The 20,578-nt window shown below is 42.4% G+C and overlaps 1 protein-coding gene across 1 annotated transcript in view; it reads right to left on the bottom strand.

Annotated features, from left to right (window-relative positions):
- Positions 1-20,578, bottom strand: part of FRMD7 (FERM domain containing 7) — a 40,849-nt gene that overhangs the window by 8,816 nt on the left and 11,455 nt on the right. Inside the window, exons 2-7 of the mRNA XM_051969154.1 lie at positions 18,494-18,598; positions 17,355-17,397; positions 13,759-13,837; positions 10,972-11,069; positions 6,180-6,294; positions 4,725-4,872 (exon numbers count right to left, since the gene is read on the bottom strand). Of these exons, the coding sequence (XP_051825114.1) occupies positions 4,725-4,872; positions 6,180-6,294; positions 10,972-11,069; positions 13,759-13,837; positions 17,355-17,397; positions 18,494-18,598 (588 nt within the window). The remainder of the gene's footprint in view (positions 1-4,724; positions 4,873-6,179; positions 6,295-10,971; positions 11,070-13,758; positions 13,838-17,354; positions 17,398-18,493; positions 18,599-20,578) is intronic.

The raw sequence follows: 20,578 nt of genomic DNA, 5'->3' as shown, positions 1-20,578 counted from the left end.
GGATAGGGAAGAAAAGATAAACACAAACTTAATAATAAAGATCAGGAGTTGAATTATTTGCTTAAAAAAAGAAATCAAGGTAGTAATCATTGATCTGAAAATTAAAGATAAAATAGACAATCAAAAGAGAAAAATAGGGATACTACAGCATGCCAGCCATATTAATCAATACCATTTTAGACTATTTAAAATAATTAGACAGAGGCAGAGCAAAGATGGTAGAGTAAAAGCTGGGATTCGCCCGCGCTCTCCCCCAAACAGATTACAAGGGTCTCCTTTGCTAGTACTGAGGCAGGACTCAGTTGCTTTGCCCATACTCAGATCTGGGTTGTAATGCTAGCTCACAATCCCAGGGCAAGAAGGAACACTAGCACAATGGAACTTATACCCAGAGTAGATTTGGGATCCTCCTCACAGCTCCAGGGCAGAAAAGAGTGTTTGTGGTCACTCACAGACCAGAGCACAGGTCAGGAGAATAGTAACCACACTTCTCTTTGGATCATCCCACCTCAGACGAACTGAAAACTTACAGGTCCCTAGAAGGATCTCTGAAAACTACTGCACAAAAACCTGAAGCTTGAGCTAGTATGCACCTCCCTCCTCCTCCCCCCCACCCCCACCCCGGACTGGAAGCAGAACCCTATTTTAACAAATAATTAAAAGCTGAATAATGGGCTGGGGAAATATGCAAACAACAGAAAAAATTCTGACCATAGTGGCGAGGAAGAGCAAATCACACACTCGGAAGATAACAAAGGCAAAGCTCCTACATCCAAAGCTTCCAAGAAAAATAAGAATTGGTCTCAGGCCATGGAAGAGCTCAAAAGGGATTTTGAAAATCAAGTAATAGAGACAGAGGAAAAATTGAAAAGAGAAATTAGAGGGATGCAAAAGGAAATACAAATGGAAGCTAATGACCTTATGGCAAATCAAGACACAATAAAACAAAAATGAAAAAAGTAGAAAACATGTGAAATATCTCACTGAAACAACAACTGGTCTGGAAAATAGACTAATAACTTTAAAATTTTCTTTCCTGGATCTATCTGAAAGTCAGGATCAAAAAAAAAAAAAAAAAAAGTCTACACATCATCTTTCAAGAAATTATCAAGAAGAACTGTCCTGAAGCAGCTACACCCAGAGAAGAAACACTGGGAAATGAGTGTGAACTGTGCGCATTTTTTGTTTTTCTTCCCAGGTTATTTTTACCTTCTGTGCAACAAGAGAACCGTACGGTTCTGCACACATATATTCTATCTAGGCTATACTATTCAACATGTATAAGACTGCCTGCCATCTAGGGGAAGGGGTGGTGGGAGGGAAGGGAAAAGTCAGAACAGAAATGAGTACAAGAGATAATGTTATAAAAAATTACCCATGCATATGTTCTGTCAATAAAAAGTTATAATAAAAGAAAAACTGTCTTGATATTCTAGAACCAGAGGGGAAAAATAGAATATTGAATTCTATAGAATAGAATTTTGACTATATATTAGAAATTGAAAGAATCCACTGACTACCTCCTGAAAAAGAGCCCAAGATTAAAACTCCCAGGAATGTTATAGCCAAATCCTAGAACTCTCCAGTCAAGGAGAAAATATTGCAAACATCCAGGAAAAAACAATTCAAATGTTTTGGAGCCACAGTTAGGGTAACACAAGATTTAGCAGCTTGTATTTAAAAAAAAAAAAAAACAAACCAGAGGGTTTAGAATATATTCCAAAAAGCAAAGGAGTTGGGATAACCAAGAATCACTTACCCAGCAAAACAGAGTATAATCCTTCAGGGGGAAAGGGGGGACATTCAATGAGATAGAGGACTTTTAAGCATTCATGATGAAAAGACCAGAGCTGAATAGAACATCTGAAAGGGGAACCATGAGGGACTTACTAAGGTTAATCTATTTACATTCCTACATAGGAGGACGATACTTGTAACTCATAAGAACTTTCTCATTATTAGAGCAATTAGGAGGAGTGTATAGAGACAGAGGGCACAGGGGTGAGTTGACTATGAAGGGATAACATCTAAAAAAATAAAATTAAGAGGCGAGAGAGGAATATACTTAGGAGACAGGGAAAGGGAGAGATGAAATGATATAAATCATCTGCCATAAAAGAGGTAATAAAAAGCTTTTACAAAGAAAAGAGGAAGAGGGGAGAGGGAGTGAGTGAACCTCAGTCTCATCAGAATTGGCTCAAAGAGAAAATAACATACACATTCAATATGGGTAAAGAAATCTGTTTTACTCTGCAGGAAAGTAGAAAGGGAAAGGGATATAAAAGAAATGGAAAGGGTGACAGAACAGAGGGCATATTGGGAGAAGGGTGTTTGTATAGAAGCAAAACACTTTTGAGGAGGGACAGGGAGAAAGGAGAGAACAAAATAAACAGAGGTAGATAGAGGGTTAGCAATAGTAATTGTGAAAAGAATTTTGAAGCATGTTTCTCTGATGAAGGTCTCAATGAGAACTGAGTCAAATTTATTTAAAACAAAACAAAACTAAACAAACCATTTCCCAGTCAGTAAGTCATCAAAATCTATGAACAAATAAACTAATTGAGCTATATTTTAAAAAATGCTAATTCACTACTGATTGGAGAAATGCAAATTGGGCCAATTCTGAGGTACTATCTCATACCCATTAGATTGGCCAACGAGTCAGACAAATATAAGAGGGAACGTGGGAAAAATGAGACATTAATGGCCTGTTGAATTGTGAACTGATTCGACCATTCTGTAGAGCCATGGAACTATGCTCACAGGGTTACAAAATCATGCATACCCTTTGACCTAATAATATTACTTCTAGGCATGTATCCCAAAAGATATTTTTAGAAAAGGAAAAGGAGCTATATGTACAAAAATATTTATAGCAGGTCTTTTCTCAGGTAAGGAGTTGGAAAGTGGAGGGATGCCCATCAACTGGGGGTGGCTGAACAAACTGTGGTAAGTGATTATGGAGGAATATTATTGTTCCATGAGAAATGATGAGCAGGATGACTTCAGAAAAACCTGCATGAGCTCATGTAAAGTGAAATGTACTGTGTGCAGAATAACAGCAATGTTGTGGGATGATCAGCCGTGAATGACTTCGCTATTCTCGGCAATACAATGATCCAAGACTACTCTCAAGGACTTATGACAAATGTGTCCATACCCAGAGAAAGCTGATTGTGTCTGAGTACACACTGAAGCGGATTTTTTTAAAACTTTATTTTTCTTGAGGGTTTTTTCGGGAGGAAGGTGGGAGGGGGGAGAAATCTATGTTTTCTTTAGCAATATGGCTTTTACAGAAATGTTTTACATAATTTTGCATGTGCATTCTCAATGGGGCAGCTGGGGAGAAAGCAAGGAAGAGAATCTGGAGCTCCATATTTTAAAAACAAATGTAAAAAAACTTGTTTTACATGTAACTAGGATAAATAAAATTTTAAATCACAAAATAACTAGACAGTATAAAGATGGAATATTGCTGTGCTGTAAGAAATGATAAGCTGAAAAATATGGTAAGACTTGGATTTATGAAGGAAGACGTTATCTACCTTCAGAGAAACACAAATGAACATGGTACAGTCTTAAATATTGGTGTATGAATATATATATATATGTGTATTTTTAGATTATCTATGTGTATGCACGTATGTGTGTGTATGTACCTATGTGTATGTGTATAAATATATCTTCACTTAATTGTAACTTCCTGAGGAAAATGGGGAGGAAAGAAAGGGGGGAAAAAAAGTAAAAAGTGCACAGCAGAGAACAAAAGAAAACCTAACAAGAAAGCAAAGCCAAGAAGGACAGCTCTGAACACAATGTGAAGTATTTATTACATAGAATTTCTTAAAGTGGAAATTTACTGCCTCATATTTTGAATCTGCTCCTATGTTGTTTGTACACAGCTATGTTTTTTTCTTCCTTTTTCTATTTTGTATTTAAGTTTCAAAGAAAGAAAAGGGGAAAAAGAAAGTGCCTACAATTGAACACAATACTCCAGATGAAATCTGACTCCACTATTAATTAATGTCCAGGCTAGCCTTCTGGAAGGCCCTCAGACCAGCTTTGGTCTCAGCAGAATAATCACCACAACAATAGTCAGGGATAAAGTCCAAAGTCTTTATTGTCTCCTTCAGTCTCCCAGTCTGCACCAGCAGTCTCAGTCAGTCAGCCAGTCAGCAGTCTGCACATCTCAGTCTCTGTTCTGACTTCAGTCTGACTCTGACCTCTTAAATACTCTATTACAATTAAATCAATTCGTCATACTGAGTATAAGCCAATCATAATATCAGTAGGGAACCATTATTTCATCAATTCCACAGAGTTACTATCTTGTAAGATTAAATCACTCATAGAGAGCTTTAAGTATACCTTTTCAGAGTTCCTGTCCTTTACAGGACCTTAGGCAAATTATTCTCTGTGCCTCAGTTTCCTCAGCTGTAAAACAAGGAGACTAAAGGAGTACAATACAGCAGAAAGAGTATTCGACACTGGCCCGGGTTCTGTTACAAACAAGCTGTGAATCTGTTCTAGGTCATCGGTAAGGGAAGGGGACTGGAGTAGCAGATCATCTCGAATATCTGTTCTAGCTATGAAACCTTGTGATCTTCTAAAACCAGACAGTGTCAAAAGTTTCCAGTTCCAAACAAACAGCTCCAGAACCTATGTGGGAATTGGGTATGATGGAGAGATACCAGTTTCCACTGAGCAAAAGGAAACACCCTTACCCGTAATACCAGCACTCCCATGTGGGCAACAGCCAAATGAATCTGAGTTCCTTCACCATCACTGGCAGGGTGAGGTCTGATTCCATACATTTCAAGCTTCCTGGCTACGTCCAGGAGTTGGATGTCCGATTCCGCGGGGCTCTTACCGCTGTAAGGAAAAGAAATGGATGAACTTTCCAACTCTGCTGGAGGGACTGCTCCCCCACTCCTCTCCCCAGCTCACCCACAGCTGGCCCTCAATTACAAGAGAGAGGCCCAAGTCCTGCCTCTGCCATTTATCAGAGAATCCTGATCAAGTTAGGAAGAAGGCAATCTCCTTAGCATAAGAAAGTCCTAAATTGGAATTTTTTCTCTGATGTGGATTATCTTGCTCTTTCTGGTCCTCAGTTTTCAAGTTTATAAGATGGGCTTAATGATACCTGCCCTATGAACCTCATGGAGCTATGAGGAAGGTGCTTAATCCTGCCTTACACACTTAGTAGATTTAAGACCGAATGTCACTTGCCTCTAGGATTAAGTTTTCTTCCTCTGTAAAATGAGGGATTTAGACCCAATGAACTCTTAAGATCTCTTCCCACTCCACATCTGAGATCTTAAATCATTGCCCCTCCCTGAACTGCAGCTTCATCATCTCTAAAATGGAGATCAGAAGGTCACAGATTTAAGGGTTATAAGCAGCTTTATAGGTCAGTAGGGTGAAACTCAGATAGAAACAGGGGCCACTAAACCATACATGAGGGGTTATCCAATGACTTGCTTTTTTCCACTTAATAGGATCTTCCCCCCCCCCCCCCAATTACAGTTAAAGATGGTTTTCAACATTTATTTTTGTAAGACTGGGTTCCAATTTTTTTCTCCCTCCCCTGCCCCCTCCCCCCAGACAGCAAGCAATCCAATATAGGTTATAGATATACAATCATTTTAAACATATTTCAATATTTTTCATGTTGTGAAAGAAAAATCAGAATGAGGGAAAAAAAAAAGTGAAAATATTATGCTTTGATCTTCATCCAGAACTTAATTTTAAAATGTCCTATTATATGTTTTCTTGTATTTTTATTGTTAAATATTTCCCAATTCTATTTGAATGTGATTTGAGCCACCCTTGGAAATGTCGTGGGCCAGAATAGGCCTCGTGTGGGACACTTCTACTCTAGTCTCAATCTCTCAACTGGAGTCCAGGGAGATGAAGCAGCTTGCCCCATGTCACGTGGCAACTGAGCAAGCTGGGCTATAACAATGATTTTCTCACTGCCTGCCTTACAGGCTTGTAGGCCAGTAAAGTAATATCTGTAAAGTGCTTTGGAACTGCTAAAGTGTACCAGAAATGCCAGCCGCTTCTACTGTGCTCGTATCGGGGCCCCGGGCTACTCCTTTCCAGTTTATTTTCCAAGACTGTTTCAGACTGAACCATTAGTTGAGGCTGTTGAAGCGGGCACTAATTAAAGTACTTACATGTGTCTTTGATGAAAGTGCAGGATCTTGCTGTCTAAGCCAGCCTGGTTAGGTAAGTAGTGGTTTTGTTCCAGATGCTTCCTGTCTGTTTCTTCATGAAAGTCACCCAGCTCCGCTGGAGTGGGGGCAAGAGAGAGGGAGAAAAAGTAAGAAAGAGAGAGAAAGCCACGTCCCAGTTGATGTCTTGGGCCATTTCCTCTCCTTAAGAGGAACCCCCTGGGAGGCTGCTTTAGAGTCAATCTGCTGCTAACCAAGGGCAAAGGCAATGACTGGCATCCCAGACATCCTACACATCCTTGCTGTGGATCAATTCTGACACCAAGGGAGCCCGGGCTCTGAAAGCCTAAGTCCTATTAACACAATCCAGACTTTGAAATGTCAGTGGTTCAGTCAAACCTCGTTATTTGAGGATTATTGGTTCTGTCGGATGTTTCATGCTTTTTTCTCTGCCTCCTCCCACCTCAGTTCTCTTCTTGACCTCCACCCCCTTCCCATAAGATGGCAGGTCAGCCAAAAAAGCACAGGCCATCTTAGCTGCATTAAGAACGGTAGCGTCCACAGCTAGGAAAGGGATGCTCTGGCCTCCACCCTGGTCAGATCACACCTGAAGGACTGTGTTCACTTCTGGACCCCAATTTTTCTTATGGGGGAAGGGACAGATAAAAAAAAATTTTTAATGTGTTTTTATATTTAGCTTTTTTCACATATTCTATTTTTTTCCTCTCTATCACCACCACTATCATCCCATGAAAAATAAAAAATACATATAGAAACAACTCTTGTAATCTATCTCATTCTACACCCCAAGTCCACCACCTCTCTGTCAAGACCATGTTTCATCATGAGTCCACTGAAATCATGCTTGGTCACTGCATCAGAATTCTTAAGTCTGTCAAAATGGTTTGTCTTTATAATGCTATTACCATATAAATTATTCTCTCTTCTGCTCACTTCACATTTCATCAGTTTATGTGTGTTTACCCAGGTTTCTCTAAAACCAACTCCCTTTCTCATTTTTTCTAGCTCAATAGTATTCTCCCACATTTACATGCCATAATTTGTTCAGTCATTCCCCATTTGATAAGCATCCCACCTCAGTTTTCAATTCTTTGCCACAACAAAAAAAGAGCTGCTATAAATATTTTTGTATATAGCAATGGAAAAATACAGTTTTCTTAAGTACCTACTACCTGGCTCTGAGTTCTTTGGGGTACAGGCCCAGGTGTAGTATCTGAGTCAAAGGGCTTGCGTGGCTTAGGAAATCTGTGCATAATTCCAAATTGTTCTCCACAGTGGCTGGGACCATTCCCAGCTCCATCAATACAGCGGGAACATGCCCAATTTTCCACAATCCCTCCAGCTTCTTTAAGTTTCCTTTTTTGTCATTTTTGGCAATCTGATAGGTAGCGCCTCAGTCACTTTAATCAGTTTTTCTCATTATTTGTCATGTGAAACCTTTTTTTACATACAGCTAATCGATATTCTGGGCTTCTTCCTCATCTACCAGTCCTCAGATAGCTAAGATACCCCCCAGCCCTATCCCTGGCAACAGATCCCTGGACAAAAAAAAATCACGTGTTCCTAAGCTCCTGTGGAGAGGCAAAGGCAGATAGATGCCCCCTGTAACAGCACAGATTCTATATATGTAGCAAGCAACCTTTGTCCATGTGAAGTTCTTATTTGATCCTCTGTTCAGACCAATAAGTTAGCTAAGTGTGAATTATCTTTCTAAGGGAGAAAACAGAACAAAGGCTTCTACACTAATGAGAGAGCAGAGAAGTATAGATTTAGAGCTGGGACAGAGGTCATTTGAGCTAATCTTTTACATTAAGAAATGGTAAAGAAATGGAGGCTCCAGGCAGACAAGTGACTTGCCCAATGTCACACAAATAGTAGTAGAGCCGGGATTTGAACTCAGGCCCTCTAACTGTAACTCTGTGTATATGTGTGTGTTTTTCTACTACATCACAGCTTTTGTTTCTGGAAGTCTAAGATTTTAAGTTCTTCCTTCCCATTTCTAGGTCTTAGTTTCCCCATGTGAGAAAAGAGGGTGGTGAATTCAACAAATATTTATTAAGTGCCTACCATGTAGGAGGAGGTGAAGATACAAAGATCCAAACTGGCACAGTCATGCCTTCAGGTAGCTTAGAATCTAAATGGGGGGGAGGGGGAGAGGGTTTCTAACATGAACACAGTAATATGTATTAAGTATAATACAGTCAGAGATATGCTGGTAAAGGTTTAAAATGGTTCTCTGGGAAAAGAAAATGTGCCCATAACACATTTTTAGGTTTAACCTGCATATTTATATTGAGAAAATGAGAGACAAGTCTCAAAACAATTAATCATACAAGCCCCAATTTGTAGCACTGGTCAATTTCCAATTGCTCTCATTGAAAACTTCACAATCAGCTCTAGCGAGCTGAGAGTTAGGAAGTGCAAAGCTAGTTGTTGTTTGCCCTTCATCCTAGAAAAGGCCCATGACATGACCCATGACATGTCATGATGTCATGACAAGCAAGTGAGTTGGATTAAGTGAGGATGGCTGGCCAAGGTCACTGCCTCACTTTCCCCTCCAGAACCACGTGGGACCAGTGGCTACATTGAGACTGGGATGACTGACATAGACCCGGATACAGTGGGAGACCAAGAAGCAGAGAGTCACAACTCCTGGGGAGTTCTTGGATGGCTTTGAGAAAGAAGCAGTGGCCAAAAGGACCTTGAAAGAAGACCAGGAAAGACAGAAATGAGGAGACATTTGCCAAGGAAGGATCATGGAAACATAGATCTGTAACTACGTTAATAATAAATAGCTAACATTTCTAAAGCTCTTTAAAAAAAAGTTTGCAAAACATTTTCCATCTGTTATCTCAGTTGCTCTTCTCAAGAACTTAGAGACAAGGAAGAGAAAGCTGAGAAGACAGTGCCATGTTCAGAGTTACATAGCTAATGAGGCAGGATTCAAACTCAGACCTTCCTAAGATTGACTCTTTACTCAGAGAGGGGTCACACTAGTATCCGAGAAGTAACACGGTCTACATATAGGGTTGGCACTGGCACCGGGAAAATCACCCGTTGCTCTACAACATCCCAGCTCCAGGACTTCGGCTACGTCATTCAAAGTCTCGGTACCTTGGAAGACTCCATCAGATTCTAAGTTACAGAGAAGTTGTTGGCAATTTCCCCACTGGGAGTTTCTGAGGAACACTGATGAAAAGACAGGGTGGGGTCAAATAGCACCCACTTTCCCAAAGTCACTGTGCGATTTAATGAAGCTAGACAACATTATATAGCAATTATACAACTACATAGCAACTGTAGCAAAGCCAACTAGGATGAGGAGGACTTGCTTTTCTCTCAAGAAATGAGATTTTTGAGCATTTCTTGCAAACTGCTATAAGGAACGGAGTTGAATCTTGAAAAGAAAAATTGGAAAATGATTGAATGCTTCATCACGCCAGCCTCTTGAGGGGACGAGGGTGTGCTGAGGTGCCATCCCTGTCAGGTTGGGATTATCTGGGCTAACACAGCTAAGCAGGGGATAACTCAAACCAAAAGACAGGGACCAAAAGCTTTGGGCAGCTCAGCCTGTCTGCGGTCAATTTATCTCCTCTCATCCAATTCAGTTTGGCTTAAGCAAATAAGACGAAGGACTTTAGGTGGCTTTGTTTCTCAGGGTGAGTCAGATCTGACAAACAGGCCCTGAACACTGCTGTCTCATAGCAAATCTCTTCCTTCTGTGGGACTCAGTTTCCTCACTTGTAAAATGAGGTGACTAGATGAGATGATCTCTAAAAGTCCCTTCTAAAACTCCAGCCATAATTCTATTCAACAATTATGATGCAAGGGGAAAGCTCTGGCTCTGCAGTCAGAACCCTCTTCTGACGCTCACTGCCTACGAGACCTTGGACAAGTCCTTTACGCTCACAGGGCCTGTGAAATGAGGGGCAGGACTAGATGGCCTCAGAGACCCCTGCCAGCTCCGGATTTATGGTCCCTGCACTTCAACAAGCAATAATTCCATGAGTTTGCTTAGTCCCTCCATCAATACAAATCAAAATCTCTATGACCGAGGCATGGGCAGCTAAGTGGCACTGTGAATAAAGCTCTGGAATGGGAGGCAGGAAGGGTGGAGTTCAAATCCTACCCTAGATGTAAGTGTGACATCCTGGTAAACCACTTAACCTCCCTGAGTAAAATAGGTATAACACTTACCTCCCTCTCCTCCCCCCGGGTTATAGTGAGACTCAAAAGAGACAATCCTTGGTGCTTGGTAAGCTTTATGGTGCTAGATCAGAGCTAGATAGTTTTGGAGACTTACTTTGTCTGGGATACTGTGCTACATTGTCTGAACTTCATTGGGCTGGATCTTAAACAAATCCCCTCTGGTCAATTGTAGGCCCATATGCAAAGCCTCTGAAGTTCAGTGAGACCCATTAGAGAAGTTTCCACTTAGTTGGCCTACACTTTGAGAATCCAAGTTCACCTCCATGATGAAGGGCAGTCAGAGAGGGCAGAGCTTAGCTTAATAGAAAGAGAAGCTTCCTAGAGTAAGACATGCTACTTAGACTCAGGTAAGGAGCTTCCCATTATTACATGTCAGCCCTCTAGAAGGTGGATAGCCTTTTCTCTGGGATGCTGCCAAGGACAATTATGGTCAGGAGCTCCCTTCCAGCTCAGAGTGGCCGAGATTCCCTGGACACGGTCAATATTCCATTCCCTGAGGAGATGCCCTTTGAATTCTCCCGCACGTTATTGGGGGGCCGGCCACACTCCCACTGTTCATGCTTACCTTGTAAAATGTGAGATACCAGTAGCGCGGTACAGTTATCACTGCAGGGAAGTCTTCCTTGGGCCAGATCCTTCTTGATCTGAAGGGCAAATAGGTACCTGCATGACAGAAAGCAGGCCTCAGTACACTTAGCAGGCAAGTCCCCTGGAGAAAGCGACAACAACAACACTACTTTGTTCCTTCCCGGAGATTCAAGCTGATTCGACAGCAAGCAATGCAATGACCTTGGGCCTAGGAGGCCAGAGACCCAGGATCAAGGCCTAGCTCCATCACTATCTGTGTGACAGTGGATCAATCATTTGCCCTCTCTGGGTTTCAACTGCCCTACGTGGGACAAGGTGGGTGAGTCCCTTACAGTGTTGAAGAGATGGAGAGTGGGCAGGGTCACAGTCTGTGCTATTCTATGTTCTAGGGTCTTCTGTTAATAATTCACATTTCTAGCTGTCTAGAGATTTGCTCAGCACAATCCTTGCCAATAGCCCTCAGAGTGAGGTAGCCCCATTTTTTTAAATAACCCCATTTGACACATGAAAAAACTCAGGCTCAGAGACAAAAGGTTTGGTCCAAGTTCACTGAGTCAGTAAATGAAAGAGCTGAGGTTCAAACTTGAACCTTCTGACCACAAGTACAGTCAGCTTCCTGGGCTGTCCCGTTGGCATATACAGCAGAGACCTGGGTTCCAAGGTAGAAAGGACTGGGTGTCAAGGCCAGCCTCCAGCCCAGGAACTGACCAAGTCAAGACACCATCAGTGCCCTCAGGAAACTCTCTGGAAATAAGGTCTGTGGGCCATGCCCTTGCAGGCTCACGCACCAGCAGATAGATGACCTTTGGCCCACCCATTTTAGCTCATGCCGTTATAAGAATTCTAGAGCAAAGGTTTCTAAGCTGGGGTCATGAACTTGGTTTTAAAAATGTTCTCATAACTGTATTTCAACGGAAGTGGTTTCCGTTGGTTTCTAGGCTCGCCATGTTGGTGGCAACCACACCTCCTCACTATCTCTATCTCCCACATCCAAGCTGCTTGTTGCCAAGGCCTGCCTACTTCACCACTGCAACATCTCTTGGAACACACCCCTTCTTCTCTGACCCTGGCACCACTCTAATATAGGCCGTCATCGCCTCACACCGTGCTGGTGGGGCTGTGTGCCTCCAGCATCTCCTCACTCCATTTCATCCTCCATTCAGACACCAAAGTGATGTTCCTAAAGATCACATCTCCACTTTACTCAGAGAACGGCAGTGTTTTGTTTTGTACATTCACAAACATTACTCTGAGGATGGTCCACGTTCTTCACCAGTCCACCCAAGGAGATAACCCAAGGGGGAACCAAGAAAAGGTTAAGAATCTCTTATCTAGGGATCCTTCCTTCATTGTCCACAATTGAGATTTGGGTCTATTGATCTCTCGTGAGGTTTGTTTGGTCTAGTTTGGCATAGTGTCAAAAGTGTGAGATCTGGTATCAGCAGACCAAGATCTGAATATATTACTTACACACACACACACACACACACACACACACACACACACACACACACACACACACACACATTTATTGACTGTGACCTTTGCCAAGACCTTTCCCTTCATTGGTCCTCGGTTTCTTTTTCTGAAGAATGGGGTAGGACTGGACTAAATAATTTCCTAGATCCTTTAGGCTCTAACATCTATGACTCATGGTACATGCTGGCATTCATAAATCTAAATCTTGTCTAGATATCAGCACACGTGCACATTTTCCTGGGGCTGTAGTTTTGCACCTAGCAGTTGAGCCAGGGGAGAAAAGAACAATGAAAAGACTGTAGGAAAAACTGTTTTCAGACAACTTTTCCAGAGAAGAAGTAACATCTTTTAAGGTGAGAATATATTTCCATAGGCATTCTGAATGAGGGTAGCCAAAGCAACATATCAGATTCTCAGCGCACTAAACTTTAGATCAGACACCGTGGGTTCTAGTCTCCCCTCTGTGACTTACTATTGATCTTTGGAAGAGTCATTCCCCCTCTCTGGACCTCAGTTTCTTCATTTGTAAAATGGACATAATGATAATTTGACTACCTGACTCCTAGGGCTGTTATGAGGAAAGTGTTCTATAACTGGTTATTATCTTTATTAACCTTAAAACACCCTGGAAACGTAGGCCATGATCATTCGGAGCTAAAACTTGATTAGACATTACTAGAGAAAATATTTTCCAGAAAATGGAAAACGTTTGAGACAAATCAAGCTCACTGGCAGCCATTTGTCATTATTATTTTCTCTCCCACCTGCTGATGTCCCTACACACCTACCACTTTCAATGCTCACAAAAATCAGCTTGAATCATAAGAGAGAAAACAGAATTTTGTATAAAAAAAGGTCACCATCTATAGGGTCACATAGACAAGATTAAGATTTGCATGCCCAACTAGGTCACTTGGGGTGAGGCAATTGGCAACATCCTCCCCCCTGTACCAAAGATGGCACGTGCCTGCTGATCCCTGTTGCCGGTAGGCACCCGGTGCTCATGTCGCTGTGTGATCACCGATACTCTACTCCATCATCCCCTGGCAACCAAGATGAATAGGCTCCCAACTTAACATCCTACTCCTGAATAATTGACCTCTGTGACAGATGTTGGGTTCAAAGGACACATGTGTGGCAGTAGCGGTAGTTGAAGGGGAGAGACGAGAGACAAGGACCAGGACGTTCTTCCCTTCCTATCTTCCCTCCCCACTAGTGACTAACTCCAAGTCTTCCATTCATACAATGACATCAGCACACATGAGCGAATACATATAATAAATACCTTGTCAGCTCATCTCTCAGGTGTCCAGGATCCACTGGGAAAAATTTCACCATAAATTTGAAAAGAATCTCCTTAGGGTCTTAAAACACAACATCTTCATAAGTTTAATTTAAATGCCAATCAAGAACACTTAGATATCTATACATAATTATTGTCCATTCTCCCCCACCAAGCCCTCCCCAATTCAGCAGTTTTCTCCTTTTTAGATTTCACTCAGGTCAAATTCTAATCAAGACAGGAGTTCCAAGAGGGCAGGCACACGACTATGCTGTACTCACTCGAAACTTAACAATCGAATTAGCTCGATGTTATATTTCCCCAAGAGCTGAACACGGTGCTTAATAAATGTTTGATGACTAGATTAAGGTTAAGAAGTCAGAAACGGAGCGTCCAAGAACTAGAAGGGATTTCTGAGTCCAACTGGTAGCTGAGCAAGAATCTCCTATGGTAACATCCACAATAACTAATCGTCTAGCGCCAGGGGTCCTCAAACTTCTTAAATAGGGGGCCAGTTCACTGTCCCTCAGACTGTTGGAGGGCTGGACTATAGTAAAAACAAAAACTTTGTTTTGTGGTTCTTTAAATAAACTTCATAGCCCTGGGTGAGGGGGATAAATGTCCTCAGCTGCCACATCTGGCCCGCAGGCCGTAGTTTGAGGACCCCTAGTAGCCTCTGCTAGATAAGGGGAATCTACTCCTTCAAGCTCTGATTAGAGGCTATTTCCTTACATCAATCTCTCTTTCTTTCTCCAGCATCCTCACATCATTCCTGACTTCCCTCTCTGGAGCCAAAGGCCTTCAAATACTCCAAAAGGTCACGTGACCATATCCCCTCTAAGTCTTGTCTTTTCTTTAGACTAAACAATCCTAATTCCTTCCACTCAGCAACCTATGCCGCAGGATCATAAGGCTTTTCATCAACCTGGTCATCCTGTTCTCAACACACTCTAGGTTGGCTACATCTTTCCTGAAACATGGTGCTCATGACTCAACATCTCCAGGTGAAGCCAGACCAGAGCAAAAGTACAGCAGAGCCAATCATTTCCCTCATCCTGGAAATGTTGAGATAGCATCAGCCCCTTTTTTGGCTTCCATTCAACACTGCAGACTTAGTCAGCCTGTGGTCCACTGAAACCCCCAGATTTTTTTTTGGCCCCACCTTCTAAACTGTACATTATTCAAGTTGACTGTTGGAACACATGCTGAATTTGACTTCTATCTTTGTGAATATCATTTATTCGGTTTGGCTCATAATTGGAGCCTGAAATCTTTTGTGGGCCACTAGTTAGTACTGTGGATAGAGCACCAGGCCTGAAGTCAGGTGGACCTGAATTCAAATTTGGCCTCTGACCTAACTGTGGTACCCTGAATGAGTTAATTAACCTCTATTTACCTCAGTTCCTCAACTGTAAAATGGGGGTAATTACAGCACCTATCTCCCAGGGCTGTTGTGAAGGTCAAAGGAGATAAGAATTTGATGAGGTAAGTAAAGCACTTAGGATAATGCCTAGTACACAGTAAGTGCTATGCAAATGTTAGCTGTAATTATTAGCCATTATCTGTATCCAGTTGGCAAACTAGACTATCCTTCCTAGTAGGGTGCTCCCTCAAAGTCAGGCAGGTATGTTATCTAAGCTTTCATCCAAGTGATTAACCAAAGTAGGGAATAAAGGTGTTGAGCACAAATGCCCAGAGACCTCTCCAAATTGGCACCAAACTTTAACGATCGCTCACTCTCTGGGTCCGTCCGCTCAAGCAATTCCAAATCAACGTCCCTGGACTCTCATCTAGCCCACATCTATCTCCCCATCTTTCGCGCTGAAACAGCAGGAGAGACTCTGTCCAATGTTTGCTGAAACCAAAGTGAACTACATCTATTAGGTTCACCTGTTTTACCTACTAGACCAGTACTATCAAGAGACAAAATGAAGACAGGCTAATGGCAGCTCACATCCTGGACTCCACATTAGAATTGGGACGCTCTTTCCTTTTTTAAAATATTCTTTGGGCTAAGCTGAATTTCCTCTTTTCTTAAGCACTGTGTCCTTGCCCCAAAGAGGATATGGTAGAGTTTAACTTGGGAATGATGGTGGAACGGGGTAGAAAGCGTCACGTTCGCAGAAATACTAGTGCATTGAGGTTTGCTACCCAATTCGTTAAATGAGATTCATGTGCCTACCCTCTCCCTTGGCCCACTCCCCAACACCCCATTCCTTAAGCTAAAGGATAAAACACAAGTATGGATAACACTCAAGATTAAGGCTATCACTACAATTTAGAAATCTGTAAGAATTTTTCATTGCCAAAAACAACCAGCATCTCAAAAGTGACATGGGGGAGTTACTTGATGTTTCCACAGCTAGCTCATGGTCCCAGAAAACACAGTAGTAGGCCAATCTGCTCTCGATTTGGGGAGTCTAAATCTTAAGAGTTCCTAAATTCTTACCATTTGTGAGGGATATTGTAAGGAGAAAGGGAGATAGAAGAATTCTTCCTCCTAAGGGAGCTGGACTGGATGTTCCCTGAGGTTGCTGATGTCTCTGAGATGCCCCAATTCCACGAAAAGCACAAGTGCACACATTGCTCAGAGAGCCAACAATTGCCAGGTCAACTCTGTGGGGCTCACAGTATTTATGGCAGATGAAATAAGATGGTCTGCCTCCAGAGTTCTCTGGCATTCAGAAATAAGGACCAGCTCGCTGCCTGGAGGACGCAAGTGTGTGGAGAAGCGAGGGAGCCATCTCTCCAGCAAATTTCTGATTTCTGAATCTAACAGGAAGACAGGATGGCTTTGACCTGACCTCAGGGTCCATTCTTCCACTGTCTACAATCCAAACCTCTTCAAGCAAAGGGCAAATGGATTTTCAGTAGGACAGCTGGGTCCCATTCAGGTTCAAGGAGCTGCAAACTGGCAGAGCATTTGAATATAGCTCTCAGGCTTCTCACACACCTAGCCCAGTGCAGGCCAAATAGCACAGGTTTCCATAAAACCCACCTGATGCCTCAGAGACTTCAGTAAGAGCACTCATTTACACATCAGGGACTTGGGCAATTGGATCTGGTCACTGAGATGGTTTAAAGTCATGGGCTCACAGGATTTAGAGCTTGGTCGCCTAATCTAGCGCCTTCAATCTTGAAGAGGAGGAAACTAAGCTCCAGGAGGGAGGCAGGGACAATAGCAGAGACTGTTTGCCATCACTTATCCCCTCCTGCTCTTATCCATTTTCAACCAGGTCTCCTCAAGGAGTCCTCCCTAACCCTGAAACTAATCTCACTCTCATTCTCTTCCTCTCACCTCATATTCCAGGATCTTACCTGCTGCTTTCTGGGAAACCTCAGGCCCTGGCTTCCTCTCTTTTTCTGCTCAGCCCCCTGACCTAGACACCAGGCAGACCTGAAGAGGCCTGAGAGATCACCTGTTGGAAATCTGGTCTCTTTATATAAAAAAAAAGTAAGGACCAGAAAGCTCAAACCAACTTGCCCACAGCACAGAGCAACTACATAGCAGAATTGCGATGCAAACCCAGTTCTTCTGTTGTTGCCGATTTCCCCCATGTCCCACCTGCAAAGTAGTTGTCAAATGTTAAGACACTTACTTTTAACTTGTTTTGTTATAGGCTTTAGAAGTTCCAACCAAACCTGTAAGGGCAGGAATTAAAAAGGTGGCTAAAGCATAGTTCAGGTACATCACACACACACACACACACACACACACAGAGTCAATAATTAGCCTATCATTAGCTTGGCACTTTGGATTTAAAAGGAAGTTTGAGATTGGTCAGTGTCCAAAAGGTGACACAAAGTTCCCAACCTTGCCTGCCTCTTTTGTCCTCTCCCTGATGATAAACATTGTAAGAAAAGCCTCCTGATCATAGGTCCAACCTCTCAGAATTACTACTCCCTTGCTTCCATATCGATTACAAAGAGGTGGCAGAGACTCATTTCCTGAGTTGCCACAGATGAATAATGAAAGCAATTTGGTTTCCAATTAAAACCTATGACCTATAAATGGCAGCATTTAATGAATGAACATAAGCCTCCAGGGTAAAGTGGCCAGATGGTAAAGATGCCCATCAGTGACCCCAACTGGGAAAACTTGGCAAAGAGTCAAGCCTGGGGCTGGGGGTACGAAGGAAGACTATCTCCTCTTTCGCTTAGGAGTCAATGGGATAGGTTCAGACCAGGAAGGGAAATGGGGATTGTGAGGGCTTAGCTACAGGTCAAGCTTAGCTTACCAGGGAGACTTGACAAATTCCCTCTCTCCCACAGACAGAAAAGAAGTAGGTTTTAGCACATAAATAATACCATCTCTGAGCAAGAGGAAAGAAGAAAGGAATCCTACTAATAGCTACCTTTTTTTGTTTGTTTGTTTGTTTTTGGTAAGACAATTGGGGTTAAGTGACTCACCCAAGGTTACACAGCTAGGAAGTGTTATTTAAATATCTGAGACTGGATTTGAACTTAGGTTCTCTTAGGCTCTCTCCAGGGGCAGTGCTCTATCCACTACAGCACCATCTCTCTGCCCCTCACAAATTAATGGCTACCTGTTGAATAGACCTGAATCCAATTTCTACTTGTTGAGGGTAGATACAGTTTCAGGGACAGCAAGGAGTAGAAATCAACATCCCATGTTGGTGTGACCACTTCTCCCCATTGTTACTGGCCCTTAGCCGACTCAAATCTCAAGTCCAGATGGGGCTTTGCCCCCAAGAACATTGGCACCAAACCAACTTACATTGTTTCCTGACTGACTCCGGAATTCCAATCCAAAATATTCTTTCTCAGCCAAGTTAAGGTGACAGCAGCTCAGGTTGAACAATGCTTTCCCGGAGGACTTTTGCTAAAGCAGGACAAAGAGATGGATCAACAGTTATAGTCTCCTGAGGGTTTGGCACAGCTCAATTTGGCCATGGCCACACAGAATAAACAAGAAATACGAAGACCCATTTGTGGGGTTGCTGTTGAGGGATTTTTCAAGAGATGAACATGCTCCATGCAATCTATTAATTATCAGCTTTGTATTCCTGAACAAAACATTGAACTTTACTGAATCTCAGATTCCTCATCTGTAAAATTAGGCTACTAAGAACACCGACTTTTCAAGAGTGTTGGAAAACTCAAAAGGTCTAATGCACGTAAATGCTTCCCAAAATTTGGAGCGCTTTCTTCCCGTTATTATTCCAGGCAACTCCCAAGAGTGAAAGTTCCATGAAGACCAGAACTGCTTGTGTATCCCCTGTACCTAGCATGGGGCTTCGCATACAATAGGTGCTTAATGAATATCTGTCAAGAGTTATTTTAATTGTATACAGCAGTCACCATAATATAAGCCAAGGTCACCCATTTTTCCAGCAAAGCCCTTGCCAGACCCAAGTCCAAACTGACAGGGAACTTTGAGGCTATATTCTTCCAGCTGAGTTTGGCTAAGCCTGAGGCTTGGCAGCAAACGTTCTAAAGTCCAGGGGAGCTTGGTGAGGAGCATGATGGGAAAATTGGCTGCATGTTGATAGGCTGAAAGCCTCTAGTTAAGGCAGAGGCTCAGGGTTGTGGCCCTGGAAGCTTGTGATGTTTAAGGGTTGCTTTCATACCATAAATAACACAGGGCTTGTCAGGGATGCAGTTGGAATCATGATGGCGGCTTCCATTTCTCTAGAGCTATAATTAGAGTTCAAAACAACCCTGGAAAGGAGAAAGCACAGGCAAGAGTCTTATCCTACAGGGAAAGCAGAGGCTCAGAGAGTTTCAATGGGTTGTCCAAGGTCAAAGCCGGGTCACCTGCCTCTCCCATCCAAGATTTTTGTCATTGCTCCAAATTGATGCCGACGATAACTCCTAAATGCTCTCCCCCTCCCCATTCTCAACTTTCCCAGTTTTTCTTCTTGCCTCTTATTTTCATTTCTCATATGGATTTTTGTTGAAGCAAGAGAATAGTTCCAGGGTGGAGATATCAGGAACTACATCTCCCAGAAGGTTGTGCTTCCCCCTAGAAAGCCAGTAGCTGTCAGTGGGCTCCATGTAAAAGGAAAAAGGGAAACCAATCTCTCTCTTTCTCCCCTCACTGAGATTGGCTGTAGCAGTGGAAGTTGGAGATACAAGAAGGAAAGTTGATAGTATAAGAGTTTCTGACAGAGCAAAAAGAACAGCTGGTAGAGCAATGGGGGAAGGGGAAGAAGACAGAGAAACGGTCAGAAACAAGGCTAGATCTGGGAAAGAGAATCAATTTGACATAGTAAATTGCAACCTCCAAGGGGACACTGTCTACCAGTCATTGCTCCAAGAATGAGAGAAGTTCTCCAATATATCTTGAAGATACTTTCAAGCACTCCAACACCTAATGCTGAGTTTACATCAACTCTGTCCTTCTTCCAAAAGACTGGAAAGTATGGGAATTGTTTGGGAATATTAGAACTCATAATTTGCTTTGGGAGGTGGCAGCTTTTTTTAGACACTTACCAATATATAAACAACAACAAAAAAAATCCTAAAATAAACCCAAAAAAATCCTTTTAGTGGTTTCCTTCACTGCTAGAAAAGTTAGCCTTAGCTTGACCTAATACTCCAAAACAGTCTTATACAAATTCCTAAGTTATCCTTGACAAGTCTGCCAGAAGCTAGGGCAAACCCCACCTCACCTCCCACCTTGGCGCTACTTCTTTGGTTCAAAATGCTTCTAGGGTAATCAACCAATCTAATCTACAGCTTAAGAGCCCCCATCTAATGGTCACACTGCTGCTACTCATATTCCAAGCATATAAACAAAACAAAAAATACATTTAGTCAGGATAAATGATAGTTTGTGTGTATGGTATCCATATCCATG

Source organism: Antechinus flavipes, chromosome X (assembly GCF_016432865.1).
Source record: "Antechinus flavipes isolate AdamAnt ecotype Samford, QLD, Australia chromosome X, AdamAnt_v2, whole genome shotgun sequence".
Taxonomy (NCBI): domain Eukaryota; kingdom Metazoa; phylum Chordata; class Mammalia; order Dasyuromorphia; family Dasyuridae; genus Antechinus; species Antechinus flavipes.
The sequence above is the reverse complement of the archived record's forward strand: the minus strand, read 5'-3'. Positions and strand labels throughout refer to the sequence as shown.